This window comes from Mustela lutreola, chromosome 10, assembly GCF_030435805.1.
Source record: "Mustela lutreola isolate mMusLut2 chromosome 10, mMusLut2.pri, whole genome shotgun sequence".
NCBI classification, from domain to species: Eukaryota; Metazoa; Chordata; class Mammalia; order Carnivora; family Mustelidae; genus Mustela; species Mustela lutreola.
The window spans coordinates 72,986,160-73,008,151 of record NC_081299.1 but is presented as its reverse complement, the minus strand read 5'-3'; the positions used below and the strand labels follow the sequence as shown (position 1 = coordinate 73,008,151).

The 21,992-nt window shown below is 32.5% G+C and overlaps 1 protein-coding gene across 3 annotated transcripts in view; it reads right to left on the bottom strand.

Annotated features, from left to right (window-relative positions):
* Positions 1-21,992, bottom strand: part of SH3GLB1 (SH3 domain containing GRB2 like, endophilin B1) — a 32,991-nt gene that overhangs the window by 6,679 nt on the left and 4,320 nt on the right. The window contains exons 2-8 of one of the 3 annotated variants that reach the window (XM_059134946.1): positions 15,709-15,850; positions 12,285-12,413; positions 10,832-10,965; positions 9,279-9,371; positions 5,778-5,816; positions 4,124-4,147; positions 76-165 (exon numbers count right to left, since the gene is read on the bottom strand). In XM_059134946.1, coding sequence (XP_058990929.1) covers positions 76-165; positions 4,124-4,147; positions 5,778-5,816; positions 9,279-9,371; positions 10,832-10,965; positions 12,285-12,413; positions 15,709-15,850 — 651 coding nt within the window. The remainder of the gene's footprint in view (positions 1-75; positions 166-4,123; positions 4,148-5,777; positions 5,817-9,278; positions 9,372-10,831; positions 10,966-12,284; positions 12,414-15,708; positions 15,851-21,992) is intronic. The other 2 variants (XM_059134947.1, XM_059134948.1) reach the window with 2 other exon arrangements.

Below are 21,992 nucleotides of genomic sequence, written 5' to 3'. Positions count from 1 at the left end.
GTTTCCCCCCTCACAGTGCCTTAGGACCATCAAAGTCTTCTGTTTCAAATGAATTCCCAGTGAATAAACACTCACATGCGTACTGCTGATTCCCTCTAGCAGAAGTCTTGTAATCTCTGCTTGACGATCAAATTCACTTTGAGTTATTCTCAATTCCTGTTCAGACTTAAATTGGAACACAGTTTTAGAATTTTATTTGAGGACTTAGTCCATTTTATGTACACTTGTTTAGACAGTTTAAAAATCCCCCAAGTAAACCCTAAATGAGAAGCTGGCAATTCCCCGACTCTGCTGTGTTTAAATGTCCCTGTTTTCGATACCTTAGCTTTTCTACATTATCCAATTCCCTACCAGTACTTCACTCAAAAGAATCGATTAATGTCAAAGCTTAATGGTATATACAAAAAAGCCTAGAAACACTACCATGAGACAGTCAATATGCTGTCATGACATTTTAAGAATATTGGTTTCTATGTATAAAATAATATTTAAAAAATTCTCCTGAGTGGCACAGATAGTAAGTGTCTGCCTTTAACTCAGGTCATGATAGTCCACGTCTGGCTCCTGGCTCAGCAGGGAGTCTGCTACTCCCTCCGCCTTTCCCCCTGCTCATGCTTTCTCTGTATCTGTCTCAAATAAATAAAATCCTTAAAAAAAATTGTTAAAAAAAATTCTCAATTATCACTAGAGCTACTTTACTTTGAAGTTAAAGATAGTCTTTATTTATTTATTTATTTATTGGCTTCTTTGTAAGACAAATTCAACATATATTACTTTTTTAAAATTTAATTTTATTTTTTTTAAAAAAGTCTTTAATCTCAAATGAAAAAACTTCAAAGTGAAGACATAGGATTTTAACCTCTTCTGTTTAGTTACCAAACATATTGTTTCTAGGCACACAGTTCTAAGCTTCTTTCAAAGTACTCTTTTTTGAATAAATGACTTTTTCAGTTTTCTTTTCAAACTTTATATAAAATGTGCCTTAAGTATCATTATTATATACAAGATATGCTAGGGTTTTTCTGAAAGTTATGGGGCACACCTTTAATCAGTGGTGTGCTGGGAGTGGGATGAGTAAGTTCTACTGTGCTGATTTTCATGGTACGAATACTCCAACCACAGCTCGTTTCAAGCTACCAAGGTGAAGTCATTGACCTCAGGTTTGGAAAAAGGTATATATAATAGCACACCACTACCACTAGCTTTGGCCCTCTGATATAGGTTCAGTGCTGGGGAAAAATAGTTCACTAAAAAATCAACGGGACCTAAAAATAATAGATACTGGCAAAAAAAATCTTAAACCTTTAGCTTGGTTGGTGGTAAGTGAGGAAGAGAAAAATAAAATCTCACACTTGCGCAAAATAGCTTATCCCACACAGGGAATCATCACTGATGATAATGTCATTAATAATGCTATATCTTCTTCTGCCTCTCCAGAATAAATAGGTCCCCCACATCCAAGTAATTAAAATATTTCTAAGACGTAGTAAGTATAAAAATCAGGTCTAAGCATTTTCCTTGCACACCGCATCTCCCTCTCCTTCACCTTTTGGTGCCAACAGTTAATCTAGTGAACCAGTCAAAAAGGAAGTAGCAGCAAAACAAAATGACTACAGTTGCTGTAGTCATTCTCATCCCACTGGCAACAGATCTGGGAGAGGTGATTAGAAGTGACCACTAGATTGGATTTATGAATATAAATTTGAATTACTCAACAATTCAAGATTAAATTTTACTTGACTGAAACCAGAATGCAAGGCTGAAGTATGCGTCATCTAGAAGATAGTATGAAGTAGAAAATCAAGTCCCAGGAGAAGCAAAGAATCAATGATCTTCCTAAGTAAAGTGTTAAGGAAAACCAATCACTTCAGGGTTAGATATGCTTTATTTACTATTCTGCTTGGTTGAGTAGGAAAAAGTTTTGATTAGTAGAAGTAACAATAGTAAACCAAAAATAAATGAACTTTAAAAGTAAACAAGACTAGTTCCATTTGGGTCTCTATGACAGTACAATTTGATTTAATGACCATTAGGAGAAATGGCAGAAAAGCCTTCGAAATGGCTTTATTTCTGTTTAAGGTATAAGGAAGTGAACTAGATAACATAGTAAGTGACTGGGAAGTTTGAGCACGAGGTGGAAAAAGTTATAAAATGATCTCAGAAAGTATAAGGCATCAGTCTTCTGTGTTTGAGCAAAATATAAATAATTTAATTATGAAGAAAGGCACTGTATTACAAAGCCTAGGAAGTCAACCTTTGCACAACATATTTTGTATTAGAAAAGGCAAATGACAGGAAGGAAATGAATCTCACTTCCTGAACAAGTTTCAGTGTATGCCTGGGGTGGCTGTAGTCTAATCTCTCAAACCATCTCTACTTTTGACACACATAATGATCATAACTAATCTGAGAGGCAGAGGTAACTGAAATAGGTTTGGCATAGTCAATTTACTTCGGAAGAGAATGATCCATATTAGAAAGACAGATAAAAAGAGTTTAAAGAAAGAATCAATTTTTATTTTTATTTTATTTTTATTCTGTCCTCCAGAAGATCTCATTTCCTGACTTAATTTTATAGTTAAGACATAGAGTTCTAGGAAAGATACCTTCTCCTGCCAGAGTATATGACAGAAGTTGGATTAGGGAAGCAAGAATTCTTTGAAGCTGTAACGTGGGAAAAGGGGAAGAATTTGTTTTATCTGTGATATCAGGTCTGAGTCACTGTAAGTTAGAAATTTTGGTCATGCTTTTGAGGCATTTGCTGTGACAATCTTGTTCTGTCACCTATTTTTTTTCTATAGGCCTAAATCTTAAAATATTCAAGGAATATGAAGTTTTAAAATTATAAAAATGGCAGAAGTGAGAAGTACAGAAGAAAAAAACCTTCCCAAATCTATTTTGATATATTCTTAAGTTTTACATTCAAAATGTAAATATTTGTTTCATGAGCTTCTTCCCATAATATCACAAATTTCCTGAACTTAGAGAGACTGAAGAATCAGAAATGTTTTGGTGTATCTACATGCTAATCAGAGAGGAAGAGACCCTGGTTTTATTGTTCAACGTATATTCTTTTCCACGCTACTCTGTCCTCTTTTCAAGCTAGAGGTTCAGGAAAAAAATCAAAGGCCAAGGGAAAACTATAACTAAGTTGATAAATGGATTCTACAAAGGGGGATGAGAGTGGGAGTCAACAACTTCACACTGGATTTCCAATTCATAGAATCAAACTCCCCACAACCTATGCACAGAATAGACCATATAGGTGGTAATCCTACAAAATCAGAAAATAAAGTGTTAACACTGGGGTGGGGAAAAGGAAAGAAAAAGTCAGGGTCCACAATTATCAATCTTAAGTACTGTCCTCAATCTTAAGCCCTCAATCTTAAGTACTGTCCTCATCTGGAGGTCAAATTTTGGTAGGCACAAACATGAGGAGTAAATAAAAAAATGCTTCTTAAGACTTCAAATAGCATTTGAAACAAATCTACATTAATGTCATAATTTATTCCTTAAATTCTTGCTTAACTACTTTACATCTCATCCTAGGAAAGATTAGAAATGGTAACACAGAAAGAGGGACTACTAGTAGCAGTCACATGGACAGCTTCTAAGTGACAGTCTGAACACTGAGGGAGGAGACAACATACTTCAAAAACAAACAACAGATCTAATTGTTACATGGTACAATAATGTACATTCATACCCTAACTATAAGTAAAATTAAATATATGCTATCCTGTATTTAATGGAGCAGTAAAATATTATTTTACAAATCTTTTCAACTAAAGTGACAGAAGACTTAGCTCTGGTACTGAAGAGAACAAGCTTTAGTTATCTAAGAAATTCATTTGTGTGACATACAATACACATATTCAATCACTGAATATACATATTCAATCACTGAATAACATGGTATAAACTGTATTTTACATAATTGTCATGTAAGTAAACCAAGTATTTAAACTGTCTCCTGGCAAGTTCTGACTCTTCTATGATAATTTCCAGATTTTATAAGATATAGTAGCAAAGACTATGACTGGCCTCATGGCTGCTGTCCAATAAATATTTACTGAATGAATAACAACTGTTTCATAATTCTGTAGTTTAATAATTTACTTACTTTTGTCACTTCCTCTGCCCAAATCTAGCCAGCATTAAAGATTAGAGAAAAATAGAGCATGAAAGAAAGTTGAATTTAACATTTTCTACAACTTAGTATAGAAAAATGTAATTTTTTAAATTCAAGGGTATACTCTCCTTCAGAATCACATTAACATAGTAGTAACTAAATCAGTACAGCTTAATGTACTGTGAAAGTATGCCTTCATATGTATCAATACTATTAGTTTTTGAATCTTATACTAATTTTATAAGTTACTAAGTAATAGTTTTCTAAAACTGGGAATATATTAGTTGTAGTTCTCTCCTCTGTAAAATGAAAGGTTTGGACTAAACAATTTTTAATTTCTCATTTAGGTCTAAAATTCTAGAATTTTAGGAAACTAAAATAAAGCAGGGATAAACAGACATTGATATAGCCACCAGAGGGGCACAATAAACTTGAGATATAATGAATTTAAAATGACCAGAATTAAACACATCTTATTATAAGTAGATGACATCAGTAGCAAAACAGATGCCTAATAAGTGAACCAAAGTCTTGTTAATTTGTTTAGGATATTCTTACCTAAAATGAAACCTATGATTTATATTTGAAGTTACCAATGACTGAAATAGCTCACACATTTTCATTCACCTACAGCTAGGACAATGGAAATGAATGAATGCATTCTCTTGCTATCTAAGGAAAGCCTTAAATTAGCCAACGCTTCAATAATTAGAGTAGTTTAGAACAACAAAAATGCATTTTAAGTATTCTGTATATAAACTTTCCTATTACATGAATTTCCCCCCTTTTAGCTCAGTGCTAATGGAATAAAATCAATTAACTGTGAATTTATTATAACTGTACTGCAGATTCCATACCACTTCTATGAATGTAATGTATCTAGGAGTATAATGCCAAACACTACATGTATAAATCTTTATTGGCTAATGTTTATGAGCTTTTGGGCTATATTCAGATTTTACATATTTCTATTTTGTTAAAAATTAAAAATTGCTAACATCTCAAAAACTTCCTCAAATCAAGCTCAATATATATATTGGGTACTACAGAACAATTCTCATTTCTGATTCTTGCCCAAAGCTATCACTGTTCTGCAGCTTTCTTAAGTAAATTAGTACCAAATAGGGAATTGGCCTTGCTACTACAGAAATATAGGGGGTGAGTATGTCTTGGCATGAAACTGCAGAAGTAATTAATTCTATGTAGAGTTTGGGTGAATATTAAGGTAAACATCAAAGATAATGAAAAACAAAGTCAAACTATAAACTTTACACTTTTCTCTAAGTAAATTTTGTTTTCTTTGCCAAAAGTGAAAATACAAAGTGCGAGTTAAATTAATGTCTTTCACTAGAATAAAAGGCACTATCTATTTATATATAAATTTATTTTCTAAAATCTGAATTTGGCATAGCTAACATAGTTGGCAATTAGAACACAAAAATTCTTTTCCTCAAGTTCCAATATTACTTCAGCTAATATTGTAATTTTTGTTGGACTAAGGAATTCATGGCTTTGACTACTTTAGACTTTTACATGCAGATAATAGCAAGAGAAGGCACTTTACTCAAGATGTAGAAAACACAGTAGGCCAACAAACCTTCAGCCATTTTACATGCAGGAAGTTGAGCATGTAAGAGAAATTTACCATATTGTTATCTCCTTCAAGGCGAGCTGAGTTAAGTTGCTTAAGTGCATAGGTAAGAGACAAAGAACACATTATACCAATGAACACAGTGAAACAAGTCACTTCTTCACAATAAAGAACACACGAACAAGTATTAAGAAAGCTGATAAAATGGTTTTCTACTTAAAAAGAAAACTATGTTGTTCTATGGGATTTCACATTGTGGTGCCTATTCAACTTTTCCAAAAGACTCAGATTTTTAAAGACAAAAACATGATGCTTGATTGATGCTTATTTTAAATTAGAATCATTTAGGAAAAATGCATCACTTTAAAAACTGCCAGTTACCTACAATTTTTATTAAATTTTCACCTATGAAAGCCCTTCTGCCTATCCACAACTTCCCTAATCAAAAATCATTTCTATTTTATGAATGTATGATGCCTTCAACCATGTTCACTCTCAGTCAACCTCAGCCAGGTCTTGGCATAACCTGAAGAAATAAGAAAGGTATGTCAATCCTTGTATTTTTAATAAGTTTTAAATTCTTGTATGTGTACATTAAGGTTAAGTTATATGATGGTGCTCAATTTACAGATTAAATATTTAGACATCTGTGGAAATGCTCAAGTGGGCAGAGGGACACTCACAAGACTGTGTATTGTGAAGATGTACTTTCCACATTTGTATACCCAAAACTGAGGTCTAAACCTCTAAATATGAGAGAGAACTTTGAAACCAGATGATTTTTTTCTTCTCTCTTTTAACAAAAGTCTAAAATATTTTTTAAAAAAATTTATATAAGACTAAAGAAGGGTTAATGAATATCAGTTCCTCATAATTTAAATGCAGAAATTTTGTCTTTGCTTCTTTGACAAATTTTATATTATTTTCAAAATTGTGTTTTTGTTCATTGTGAAACTTTCAAGTAGGTTTTCTTTCTGTTCAATTGGTATATTTTTGAGAAATGCCTTTGATGTTGCCTTACCATTCTACAACATGCTAACTAATAAAATACAAGCTAATAAAATCGTAATACTGGATACAGGCATAAATATTTTACTGACAGGGTTAAATCATCAAAAAGTTCAATCTAGTATACTAGATTGTGAACTGAGGGCAGTAGAGATTTTGCATTTATCTCTGAATTTCTCAGCAAAGTGCCTTGTACAAAATAAGCATTTGATAAATATAGACTTTAAAGAAGTCACCAGAAACTAGTAAACCAGTTAAAGAAAAAAAAAGTGCCAATACACACAGGTCCCAAACTTTACTTGCAGAGAAATAACTATTCACTAAACAATCCAAGACAATTTATGGAGTGAATTCAAAGAAATTCTGAGATTAGAGTAAGCTCTTCAAGCTGCCAACTAGGAACGAGGAAATGTGTCAAAGAAGAAAAAAGCAAACACAACTCCTAGTGGTTTCTATTTTTCTGTATTCTTCAAATAAACAGAAAAGAAATACAGAAAACCCCTCCACCAAAGGTCACAAAATAATAGGCATGTCTCAAGGCTTTATGTAATAATAAAATAAGAGGACTATTCCTTTCTAAAGTATTTCAGACCTACTGCTATAAAGTTTGAAGAAAATGGGTTGGTTATTTAGGGGAAAAGAACACAATTATAATCAGGAAATGTGAATTTCTGCCTAAACTAATATTTTAAATATTTGACTATAGTTAAATTTGTTTTATGCAATATATAAATTCTAGAAAAGCTATGTATAAATGAAATTGTTCAATAAAGTCACTTGTATAATCTTTCATTTTTATTTTAAATGTAAATTCTCATGGAAAAAATTTGTCCTCAACAATACTTAGCACAAAAAAACTGTCAAGAAAAAATCTGGATATATCAAAAGAATCTTTTAAAATTTGTCTACTACGGATTCTTACATATTTTTATATGGTAAATGGTAAATGGTAATGGTAAAATAATTTAGAATAACCAAAGGTCCTTATAAGGTGTTAAATCCATAAATTTTCTGGAACTTTTCTAGGTAAAAAAGATTACATTATTCCGTAATAATGCTTGTTAAAGAAAATTTTGTACTGATACTTGATGACAGTATTCTCATTCCACAGTCATTATTGGGCACATACAGGCATTTTGAATGAAGAGATTTTGACTTTTTTCCAAATGATTCTTATTTATCTTAACATTTTTCCTGATTATGAAATTAGTATCTTAAAAATCAATTTCTATTTTACACATAAATCTACTATTAGCAACTAAAACTAATTCTAATTTAGAGTACTTTGCCACCCATAGTGTTCATTTTTAAAGTTCTGATTCTGTGGAAAGTGTGTTTTGGGAAGTTGGGGTGTTCTTGATGATAACATCATGATAAATCCTGAGGTGAAATAGCCAGAGAATTTGGATTTAATGTCTTGTCAAAGCAAGCTCTCCTCCAGCAGTGACTAATACAGAATCTCCAAAAGGCTGTTTAGAAGAAAATATTTCTATAAGCAATTTATTCTGCTCATATAAAGTGTTAGGGTACTTTCACAAGACATCACTGTCCAATGCCAATTTTACCAGTTTAAAATTTCACTGTGTAACAAGTCTGAACCTCTTCTTTTCCCAAACAAGGGAGCCAAAGTTGTCTTCCACCAGCACTGTGGCGTATGTTCCTTAAGGCAAAGATTCTTGATGACAGTGGTAGTGAGTTGGGAACAGAAGGCAGGGCGAATGTCAAGCTTCTTGACAAAATATATCCCTTAGTATAAATTAAGAATTAACTTGTTAGCCTCCTCTAATAAATTCAGACTTGTTTATATTGTACTATTTGATCAATGTCTTCAATCTTTGGAATGAAAATATAAACTGTATAAATAACAGGTCAAATAAGTTTATAAATAAAACCTTTTAAGAAACTTATAAATATATAAATGTAAATCATTATATTATTATATTTAATATTTAACCAACTCCATTTAAAAAGATTATTCTGAGGTTGATTTTATGAAAAATATACCAGAAGTTATGTATTCAAATGGGTTTACTCCTCTTCAAAATAGTCACCTATGTGTCCATGCTGCAACTATTTGAATTGTTTTGGAACCATTCTTGGTGACAATGCCTTTAGTCAGTTTGACTCAAATATGGAAAGGAAGTAAAGTTTAATTTTTAGGTCACACATGAGCAATCTCAAACTTGGTTCATTCTCATCTTAATTACTGTTTTTCTATTTCAAATATAATAAACCTATCTCCAAAAGAGTATTTGCCTTCATCACTGAGGATATATAAAGAACATGACAGAGCTTTAGGAGCTCTTATAACTTTTATTTTTTAGCAACAGGTGTATCACTGAAACAGTACTGAATGTGGATATGACTGCTTTGCACTGATTCGGATGTATTAAGTTCTGATAAGTTTGTTTAAACACAAAACAATACCCTAAAGTCATATTATAGTCTTAGTAACAGACTGTAGTTTGCATGGTATAGGAGTAAAATATTTTACACATTTTAAATTTATCAACCCAAGACGTTTTTCTATGAAAAAACACCACTTACTGAAGCTCTAGTTTCTGCAGCTTTTGCCTTTTTTAGTCTGGTTTTTGCAGCATCCAAATCGAGTCTTTTATTTTGTAATAGTTTCCTCTCTTTCTATAAATATAGGAAAGAAAAAAATAAAGGCTAGTGATGTTAAAATCCAGTACGAGTATGTACATTTAAAGTATCATTCTCCATTAAATACATGAATAATCTGATAAACAAAGATCAATGATTACAAAATTGGCTCTGAAGTGACGCTGGACTCTTTTTTCTTATGGTTTTCAATTTTAAAATAATGGAGACACTCTAGATGCCCAGGAAATCTGGGAAAGATGGCAGGTGATGGCACAAAGGAATGCCAATTTTAATATTTTGCAGTTTTGCCATTTAGGGAATGTTTTGCTCTATCTTCTTGGTTGTCACAACTAGGGGGTGGGAGATGTTACTAGGCAGAAGCTAGGATGCTTCTAAATATCCTATAGTGCAGTACAGCTCCTACAACAAAGAACTATTTTACCCAAAATATCAGTAATGCCCAGATTGATGAACTGTTTCAAAGAGATTATCTAGGAAGTACCTATGGTAAAGGAGGTACGGGCCTAGGTTAAAGTTCCTTGACACCCCAAGTGATCTACATCAAGGACTGGGCAGGCTCCCTTAATGTGCCATAGCACTGAAAGGAACTCTGCTACTCCAAAGGAAATTTCAAATTTATAGACTGAATACTGAATAAACAGTAGTAAGGTATCTTGGAATTCCTCATGGTAACTTCAATAGGCAAGTTTATAAAAATTCACTGCTTGCTTTATTAATTCTCAGATTTCATATATCACATTTCATCCTACTGACAATCTAAGATCCTTTAAATCATATTTCAACTTGGTGGTTTTTCCTGTTCTCAGGCAAAATACTTTATACACAGAGATAAATTCATTGTAAACATACCGAGTTTCTAGAATATTTTATAATAAGGAATCTGCAAATTAAAGTTTAAAGTAGTATTCACAATAAAGAACAATCTTGCAAAAATCTTAGGAAAAAAAAAATCCACCTAGATCTTAACTCTCCATTGCTGGAAAAACAAACTAAAAAGTAGTATTAGGCTTGGGAAGGTTATTATTTATTTCTTCAGCAATAACACACAGCTGTGTGAAGAGAAGATAACAGACTTCTAGGGATGCAAACAACAGAAAGCTCAACAGCCAGAAGTATAGTAACTAGGTTTTTGGCTCCCAGTTTAAATGAAAAACCAACATGGCTATACTATGGAGATATTTTGTGCCATATTTTTATAATCATTCCAGGAACTTCTCTACAAATTTTAGTGCTGGTAATGAACAACTGCTGATATAATCTCAATAACACTGCAGGGACACAAAGATGACATATATATTTTCAATAGTTCATTTTGGTTAGCTTTGCGTCCCACTGAATATGTACCTAGCTAGATTACTTAAATTTCTAATCTGCTACATCTACACAGTCAGTAGGAGGGCAAATTATTCATTAAAATGGTAGTAATATATATAAATTATTTTACTACAAAAAAAAGGGAACATTTTCCAACTCACAGCAATTGTTTTGTAATCTCCTTCTATAAAGTTTCTTAAAGGAGTGAGAAAATTTAAAGCTGATGTTTGAATCAGCTCTCTGTCTGCTGTTCCAATTCGTTTTTGTGTTTCTCCACATTTAATAAGGGCATTACCTGCAAAGGAAAAAAGTGTTTTGTTTTGTTTTTTTTACCATCTTCTGGTAATTTCAGAAAATAAAATCAGCAATCTGATCTGCTTTAAAGTTAGTTATCACTTGTTTACTTAAAAAAATCCAAGAGAACTAGCTATCATTAGTTTTATTTTAAAAGTAAATTTAAGATTAAACCTGTTTAATGTGTAAAATTTTCCTAAAATTAATAGTTAAAATTTAGAAATAAAACTATAGAAATTTTAAGCATTTTCAGACTTCTCAAAGAAGTATCTTTTGAAGGCCATGATGTGGTCAAGATGGCGGAGAAGTAGCAGGCTGAGACTACTTCAGCTAGCCAGAGATCAGCTAGATAGCTTATCTAAAGATTGCAAACACCTGAAGGCCATGATGTAAAATTTTCAATTGTACATTTAACAGTTATTCAATGGATTAATGCCATTCATTTTACAGTATTTAGGTTATTACCTTCTGACATAAAGGTAATTATTAAAACTTTATGTTCATTTTGTTCCAGAATTTATGAACTATTTTATAAATCAGTACAATATGTAGAAAATCATTTAATTTACCTACATTTCATACCCACATAAGGACCAATTTCCTGTAGAAGTCTTAATAAAGAGAATTATTTGCCATGAACAATAGGAAAAGAAGCTATAGAAATCTGAAGTAGTCTTATATTCTGAGAAAATTAGATTTGAGGGATAATAAGCTTTAGAGTTATACATTTAAAATGTCAGCACAGCAACTAACAAAGCAACTAATAAACATAACTGTAAAACATGATTATAGAAAATCTGAACTGCATGAAGAAAATAGAATGAAATATAATCCAAACATCTGAAGATAATCACTGTTAACATTTTTGTAGTACTGACATTATCATGTAACGAAAGCACTAGTGGTGTGTTCAAACACTATGTGCCAGACATTTTATTATAAAAATAAATAAAACCTCAAGAAAACTTAAAATCACCTAGGAGACATATGTAAACAGAGTTTATAATACATCAAAAGAAGTACTATAACAGAGGTTGCAAGAGTCGATGGGAGTACAAGTGAAGAATTCATTTAACTTTTTAGATGTAAAGTGATAAACGTGAATTCTCAGAGTAATAGATACTTAAATATATTAAATATTAAATTGAACTATTCATATTTGCTGGGCACCTGTATTTCTCACTTTATCCAAAATGTAAACAAAAAATTTGGAGTGAAAATTGATTCTACTAATATTAGATAAATGTTCATGATGTTTCTAAGTAGTAAAAATCTATAAGTAAAGCTAGTTTTTAGCAGATCTTTTTGCCTTTTGCTTACCATAAGCTGTTCCTGGGCCAAACTCAGTCCCTGCATCAATCATATATTGTCCCAAAAGTTCTGGGTTGTTTATACGACTTGGAGCTTTTCTATCCAGTTTCTCATAAACAAATTCTTCTATCCTGGCATCTAGGAGAAAGGTTTAAAATTATCAATGATTTCAAAAAGCAAAACTATTTAAAATTTTTTTTTACCTACTACCATTTATCACCCTGTAAAATAAGATGACGTTAGCACTTTTAAGTACGTATCTTCATACTTAACTTTTAATTTTTATACTAGAATATTATATAGCTCTATGAAACTTATACTTTAGAAAGCTGATAAAGTATTTTGGCACAAAAATATTTACTTAAAGTAAAAATATCATATGATGAATATTCTATGAGATTCTAAAAGCGTTGTTCACCTAATGTCTAATGAAGTTGTCTTTGCCTCTTTGTACAGTCTGATTTTTAACTTTGAATGTATGTTCATTTCAATTTCAAAACCAGGGATTTCTAGCTATGAAAATATGGATATAAAGTGTCTATTAGAACCAAGGAGTCACATACTTCTAAAACCTTTATCATGCTTTGCTTGCTCACATGCTCTCTCTCCTTCCTAGAGTCTAAATATAGGCATGGGAAATTAAGGAATAGAACAACCTAGGTTTGGAACAGTCACAGACCGACATCAGTAATATGAAGTCATGGCTTAATTTTATTTAAAGTACAAGATATATAGATATCTCTCAGCATGTATTCACTCAAAAGTTTTTGCCATTAAAAACGAGGTCAAGGGACGCCTGGGTGGCTCAGTTGGTTAAGCAGCTGCCTTCAGCTCAGGTCATGATCCCAGAGTCCTGGGATAGAGTCCCACATCGGGCTCCTTGTTCCGCAGGGAGCCTGCTTCTCCCTCTGACTCTGCCTGCCACTCTGTCTGCCTGTGCTCGCTCTCGCTTGCTCTCTGACAAATAAATAAATAGTCTTAAAAAAAAAAAAAAAAAAACGAGGTCAAAATATGAGATAGGTTAGAAGAAACAGCAGAATGCTAGTATACATGGAAAGGAAAAAAAAATCAGTAAAATCTGAATAAATGCTTGGTTAGTGCAATATACAAAATATTCACACCTGCACACCTGCCTAATAGATATGACAGAGACAAATGAGAAAAAGGTCAGTTTCCAGAAGTAATGATTAACTATAAATCCAATTTATCATCCAAAGAGAAGCTAAAAAAAAAAAAAGGCTCCTTTTAAGGATCTCAGATAATTCTTCCACAAGTGCAAGTTTCACACAGTGCACTGAAAACTTAAAAAGTGAATTGAACCAGTAATAGAAGCACTTGAGGAGTCAGCACAAGCATTAATTTTAATACATAAAATAGGCTACTGGAATAATACTTGTTTTGTGGTAGACTCTGGAGCGGCATCAGAAGTTCTTAAGCAGGACTTTAAAAACCTTTAAATTGGTTCAAACCAAAATGAGTCAGTTCAAAACATAACCATTTAGAAGATGCTAACTACATTTCAGAATTTCATTTTCTGACTAAGAGAGTCATTCTTAGCTTTGGTGCATTTCTATTTATTTGGTCAAAAGTTTAAAGTTGAATCCTATGTTGACTTCATTCAGTTAGTGAAACAATTTGGCATATTTTAAGTAAATGTTCATTTCAATAGGACATCAACAGACCATAATAAAATCTTAAAAGAATATGTGGGCAATACTGCTATAATGCGATAGATATTTTTGAAAAACCCTAGGTTGTGGAAAATTATACCCTAAAAATTACAGGACTTACATGTAAAAGAGGTTTGGGCCTGACCAATCATAATCTATGTAACTTTATAATCAGAGAACAAACAAACAAAAATCTAAATTTGTTTACTACTTTAGACTTAAAAAAACACTAATGTAAAACTGTATTATATGAGCTGCTGTAACTTTGTACTAATGAAATTCCCATTTACCAGTTGTGTATGAGTTTGTCTGCCACTCAGAAAAATATGTAGAACAGACTACTTATGTGAAGAACTCTGGACAGAGCAAGGAACATACAGAAAAATGTCTACTACTTTTTTTTTTTTTTTAAAGATTATTTATTTATTTGACAGAGAGAGAGAGAGAAACAGTGAGAGAGGGACACAAACAAGGGGAGTGGGAGAGAGAGAAACTGGCTTCCTACAGAGCAGGGAGCCCAATGTGGGGTTTGATCCCAAGATGCTGGGATCATGACCTGAGCCGAAGGCAGACACTTAAGGACTGAGCCACCCCGCCACTCCATGTCTACTACTTTTTTAAGGTGCTCTGGTACATAATTTATGTAGCCTTAAATGAGTAAGAAATACCAAATGGTGCCCAAAGATAATAGGCCTCACTCAAAAGTGTAGAAGGCCTATTTCAAAAGATTACCATGATTTAATTAAAATGGTACAGAATTACTCATGTTTTGTTTAGGTTCATAGGATAGCAGCAAAGATTAAAGTTTGGAACTTTAGTATCTAAAAATGAGCTTATTGCATTTCACAACATGGTCACAACACTGGGGAAAACGGGAAGGAAAGCATTTGCTGCCCTTGTTCTTCAGTTTTGATGTGTAAAGCTCAGAGTGAAAAGACTGGATTTTGATGCACCAGATTCTAGTTCTGTTTCCACTTCTAATTAGCTATTCTACACTGTATAAAATGCTAACTTATGATTTGCAATTAATAAACAATCATGTACCTTATTTGATAAATTATTGAGATGGGTGATCTGAAAAACCTTACAGTTGTCTGAAAATCAAATGTAATAATTTATGTAAAAACATCAAACTTAACATAAATAATTGGTAACTATGTAAGTTTCCATATAATTTTCCCTTAATTATTTAGGGACAATTATCCCCCCCATGAAAGGAAGATTAATTTATTGCCATAGCCCTTCCTAACTCTTAAAATTAAAAGCCACACCTAGGGTACCTGGGTGGCTCAGTCTATTAGGTGCTGACTCTCCTGATGCTGACTCTTCTGATCCTCGACTTTGGCTCATGTCATGATCTTAGTTTTTGAGATCAAGCCCCACCTTGGGATCCACACTGAGTTTAGGATTCTCTTTCCCTCTTCCTCAAGGTATGTGTGTGGGGGATACTTGTATTTCTCTTCCTCTCTTTCAAAACCAAAATTCATTCCCTTAAATTTTCAAAAAGATTCTGTAAAGACATGGAAAACCCAAGCAGTGAATCTGTTAGAGGGTACACAGAGGTGTTTATCACCCTCTTCTTCACCAAAAGGACGCGTGCGCGCACACATACACAACCAATACACCTGAAAGCCATAAACCAAAGACTGTTTTCAAGAGCCATCAAAACCTGTTTAGTTTTTTTTTTTTAACATTAAAAAAACCTAACGGTATCCTTTAATCAGATTAGTCAATATGGTAGACAAAGGTAAAAAGTTTCTTACTTGGATTTGGCTGCAATAACACTTCAGTTTGTTTCATTATTTTTTCTGTCCATATTTTGGTACATTCAGCTTTGCTAAGAAGGTTCTCTAAGTGAGCATCCAATTCTGTCTTCTCTGCCTGGCCAAGCTTTTCTTCTGTGAACTGTTATTAATTACAAAAAAAAATTAAATATATCTCAAATACATTTTAGGAACCTATATCAATAATTAATAACTCAAACCCAGACAGTCCTGAACATACAAATAAATGTAAACCATTGCACCGAATGCTTTTTTTTTTTTGCCCCTATGGAAATTTATCCGTACCTTTTTTACAGCACTTACCCTGACCTTCTCTTAAGGTTACATCTGCTAGAATGGATAGGGTAAACTCTAGAAAATCTATAGGCTGCCTGGTATATAAAGTATACAAATATTTCTTACATATAAAGTAGGTTAGTATAGTGGTAAGTAATAAGAACTTTACGTCAGTCAGTACTAAATTCAAATCCCGGCTGCACTACTAATTTTGTGACCTAATCAGGCTTTTGAGTATTTTTTTCCTTAGGTATCTTCTATCATTAAAGAGAGATGATACATAATGTACAGTACCTTGAGAATTAAGTAAGAGTACGTATGTAAATCACTTTCTTCAGTGCCTGGTAATTATTATTTTGAATTTAAAAAGGGCTGCTTATGTTTAATACAGCTTTATATTAATGGCACTTTAATCACACCTAGTTAGATAGGCTTTTATGGGATGTTTTGGGAAACTATCATTGAAGTTGTTTCTTCAGGATATGTTCCAACAATTGATTCACAAACTAACTTCTGGAACATACACTATTTCTACTATGGAAGAGCATTTTTTTAAAGATCATAATACGTAGTTAAATATACTCAGCCTATCAATTTTTATTACCTTGAGTGTGTTGGTTTTTGAGGGAAGGCAGCATTGCCCATACATAAGGAAAAAGATAAAAAGACTACTATGTAAATTTTATGGAGACTTTTGAAGACTTTTAATTAAATACCTCTAGAATAGGTGGCTTTCTCCCATTTTAACAGAGGCATATCACTAACACTAATTCTACACTCATTAGCCATGACTCATTTCTGGCTGAAAGAATATAATATATACCTTGTTTTTTTCTCCCCTTTCATTTCATAAAATATCTTCTGCTGCTCCATTTTTCCGAGTTTTATTATGTTTCTTTCAGCATCCTTCTTATTGGCCTAATACTTTATGATTACCAGTTAATATTTTTAGTTAAAAAGTCCTCTAGAATGTTATTCTTAGAGTCTGGTTACAAGCCCCCCCTGAAGGTCTTGTTCAGGGGCTAGAAATAAATGCTTCAATAGCTTTTGTAAAGCCTTAGGTCTTTTCAAGACTGGCCTATAGCCAAGCCCTCAACCGGTGGGTGGAACGGAGAATATCACTTCCAAAGCTATTGCCTAAGCCCACAATCTTGCAGTGTACTGTAACCAAGGAGAGGAACAGGAGATGCATTGGGCAAAAGATCAAAACCCTGATGCCAAGGTCAGTTGGATAACTACTACAATTTCACTTTAACCCACTGAGCCACCCAGGTGCCCCTGCAATTTCACTTTTAAGAGAGAACTATGGTATTCTCTACAGATCCCTGAAGATTTGAGGCTATAGACCTTCTACAGAGGGAAAGGTTAGAATTCCACATGTTCAAAGTCTACCTCTAATGGTTAAATAGATTATCTCTCAGATAAAGCAAGGAACAGAAGGGGGAAAAAAAAGGGTAATTTACCCAGGTGAACATCACCTATAAAGAATGATCTACCAGTAGAAAAAATTCTTAACTTAGCACCTTAATAAGAAAGTATATTTATTTGATTGATTCCTTCAACAAATATTTATCAAGCATCTTCATGTGTGCCAGGCATTATTCTAAGCACAAGGATTTCAGCAGCCAGAAAAAACAGACAGGTTTCTGCTCTTAGGAGGGCAAACAACAAACAATTTGATAATAAGGATACAAAGATAAAAAGACAGTGGACAGAGGACTGATACAGGTGGTCCTATTATTTCTTGAATAAGTGACTGAACAATTAACTGAATGAATCAATAACTTTGAATATAGAGGAAGGAAGAATTCAATCTGCAGGAAGGGAAGAAAACAGGAGAATCAGTGAAGGCTTCAAGGGGAGAAGGATATGCAATCTTGGCCTAGACATGGAGAAGAGAAGTTTGAGTGTGAGATGTAGGTGGTTAGACAGAGACCTTCTCTGAGCAGGTAACAATTGGCCTGAGAGTGAACGCTAAGAAATGAGGGTTTCTAAGGGCAGCGCATAGAGTTCTCTGATGATTTATCTTCCAGTTGCATTTCTAGAAGAATCATTAGCACCATCTTTATATATCCTACTTTTTTTAATAGAAGTCCTTAACTTACATTTAACAGCCAAGAATGAATTAAAACAATTCACAGACTCATAATTTAAAAATCAGTATTAGGTAGGTCAGTTTTTGTGCAAGGCATTCTCCTAAGAAATAGAAGACGTGGTTGCTGTTTACAGGAGAGCTAAATGAAAACTATTATATAAATAATATAAACTTCCAGGCCTAGTTTCTTCAGTACATAAAATCATGTTTAACTTTATCTAACACATCGTTTAGAAACAATGGAATTAGAGGTACAGGCTAGAACTTACTTAAAAATGTTTATAAATAGCAATTTATAAACAGTAGTTCATCAATAAGTTTATCTAACACAAGTTAGGTTTCAGGGCAAATTTTCTCCCAATAATATTTCAGAGAACCAACAACTAGAAAGCTAATTATTTGGAAAATAAAATATTTCAAACTTTAGGTCAGAAGATTCCTTTAATTATTTAGTTTCTCCTTTATGATTCTCATTATACTACCTTACAATATCTTTCCTTAAATACTTTGCTTTTTAAGTGAAAAGACAGAGTGTGAAAGTATAACTGCAAAGCTCAGTATTTGCAACAAGCTATTTTTTGTATGAGTCTGAGCAAGAAATAAAGTAAACTGACTTAGAATGTAATATCCTATAAACACGGTAAGCAGGTTTTTAATATTTTAGCTCAGAAGGGTAAAAAACAAAACCCAAAAATATAAGGAATGCCTAAGTATGAGTGAGGTAAAGTTTGATTATAGAAAACCAGTTTAGAAAATAGCAGTTCTGTAGGAAAGCCCATGTGAGCAGTTTGTTAAGTACCAGCAATAAAGTCTGATATTTACTCGCATTTTCTGGGAGTAAAAACAGTTGCTATTCTTTTACTCTACCTAACTCTGTGCTTTGAATTCCAGTATGTTACATATGTTCTTGTTTTATCTTTTGTCTTTAACACTTTCTTTTCTCAGTAAGATCATTTATAAAGACTTTTTTTTTTTTTTTTTTTTTTTTTAAAACTTCTGTGGTTTTAACAGTGTCAGGGCTTAGTATAAATTAGAAAATGCCATATAGGGGCACCTGGGTTGCTCAGTGGGTTAAGCCTCTGCCTTCAGCTCAGGTCACGATCTCAGGGTCCTGGCATCGAGCCCCACATCAGGCTCTCTGCTCAGCAGGGAGCCTGCTTCCTCCCCACCCCTCTCTGCCTACTTGTGATCTCTCTCTCTCAAATAAATAAACAAAATCTTAAAAAAAAAAAAAGAAAAGAAAAGAAAATGCCATATATAAGCTGTACATTTTATATCAAATATTCCAAAAAAACCCTTTTTAATATACAGGTAAGAATCAATATAATATATAGGTAAGAATCAAAACTTTATTGATAAACATTTTGCCTAAGGTGTCAGTGTCATGTTTTAATTCCACATGTTTATTCAATCATAGTCTCATTACACTATAAGACTTCCAGTAAATATTTGCTGATTTTAAGATATTAATATTTTCTACTACCATTATACAAATATATTTCAGTTCTTCCTAGCCCCTGTGTCTTTGCTCATAGCACTCTGGTCAGCTGGATCTTACAGCCCACCTCGGCTTCCTACATGTATTCAATAATCATCAAATTAAGAGTAACTTTAATCCTATCTGGAATGAATAAAAAAAGGCAGGGGTACAGAAAAACATTACTAATGTTATCATATATTTAAGCTGAAATCATACATTTAAATTTTATTAAATATGTATTTAATTACATTAAAATATATTTTATATAATATATTTATATATCATATATTTATAATTTCATAAGAATTAATTACATTAAAATAATTTAATTACAAGACATATACAATATGTCTTGTAATTGTAAAAAATATGTAATATGTTAATATGTAATATGTAAAAAGACATATACAATATGTCTCGTAAAAGACATAATATCTCCCATGATTTTATTGTAGGGGTTTAAGGATTTTTTTCCATCATTAACCAGAAAGTATGACATATTAGCAATATAGTATCATTTAATACATTTTCTCTAATACATTTTAACAAAGCATCTACTATAGAAAAGAGTTATATCAACTAAATTTAGCTTTATATTGTTAATCAAAATACTTGTGGCATATATATTTTCTTCTATTGTATGTGAGATGTATAATCAGCACATGACATGATTCTTGCCATCAAGGATTTTATGATCTTAAGAAACATAAAATGATAATAACAGTTTGCTTCTGAGAAAGATAAAAGACCTGTTCTTTCTTTAAAAAAAAAAAATCCTTTTCCCAAATACTAAAAATCTAAGTCTAAAATCATTACTATTTGTAGTCTCCTACCAGCTGTTAAAAACTATAGTTGATTTTAAGCATTTTAATGAATTTTTTTTTAATAAAAACCTTTGTGAACACAACCTAAAATGAAAGTCAGAATATATCACAGAAATCCAAACCCAATGTTTTCCTAGATATTATTTGATGTACAGTTCTCTCATAATTATCTCATTAGTAATACAGTAAAATGACATGAGAACAGAAAGCTTAATCCTCTCTCTTTATACATTTTCTGTAAACATTGCTTTAAGGAAAGGACTATGAGTCAGCCACATTATGCCAAGCACAGTGATCCTTTCTTTATTACAGGATGACCATATAGTCTACAGTATGAAACACGGAGCCTGGATTCCATACCATGCTTTACCACAAAGAGAAAAGGACAACAGGTAAAAAGGCTTTGTGATGAAAGGCAACTACTTAGTTTGAACTCTTATCCTCAATTCATGGGTAAAGTAATATTTTAAAAGTTATCTAAACTTCTTGGGGAAAAAATGTATAACATGAATTTTAATTATAATGTGTTAGTAAACTGTAAAGTAGGTCCTTCTCAACTCATTCTCATTTTTGGCTGCTCTTCGGAATTACCTGGGGAAGCTTTCACAAACGATGATGTCAAATCCAATCCCAAGGATTCCACTTTAACTAGACTGGGGTGTATTCTGTAAAGATTCCTCACGTAATTTTAAGTGCAGTTAAGACTGAGAAATACTGTTCTAAGCACACGGGTGATTATTTTAACATCAGGTTAACCATCTTCTATCTAGTAGTTTACTAAATTAACACCAATAATACCAAAGGATATGATGTTTTGGGTAACAGCAAATATGCAAAGTTTTTACATAACAAGAAAATGTATGGGTTTTGAATGTGACAAGTTTTATTAGAATTTAAGAGACATATAAAGTTATAGTTTAAATTCCATAAAGGAAACAGGATTTCAAAAGGGCTTGGACCAATGTTTAGCCAATTTGGCAATCCATCCAGATACAATCTAATAGAGGAGTTAGTTGAGGGCAGCATTGTATTCATCTTTAACTCTCCAGGTTAGACAAACCATTACTTGTTAAATTAAATCAGAGATGAAAGCCAAGCTTGCAACTAAATTTTAAAGACTTTTTTTTCCTCTCAGAAAATAGCTGGCATTCATAAAGTTCATAGTATAACTTCAGTAGTTAGGTCAAAGGAAATGTTAGAAAATTAAAATGAAACTCCTAAGTAATTAAAGTTGAAAATTTTGGGGAAGTATATGGTCTTATTTTAAAGATGGTGAGCAAAAGTTTTGCTTCAGTATCAATTTTGAAATAAAAATGTGTCCACTTGGAACATTTATCAAATGAAGTAACAGAACAATACTTCAAAAATGGATATTTACTACAAAGAAAAAAACAATTATGACAACTGGGGCAATGAAGTTTTTGAGGGCATCAAATAGGTCTCATTCATCTTTGTACTTCAGTGCTAAGCACCTAGGAGGTACTCAATAAATACAGACTGAATTAAACAGTTTAATATTTCAGACTGGCATTAATCAACTCCAAGTTCAGCAGATATGTTAGAAAAATACTAATAAAAATAACAAGAT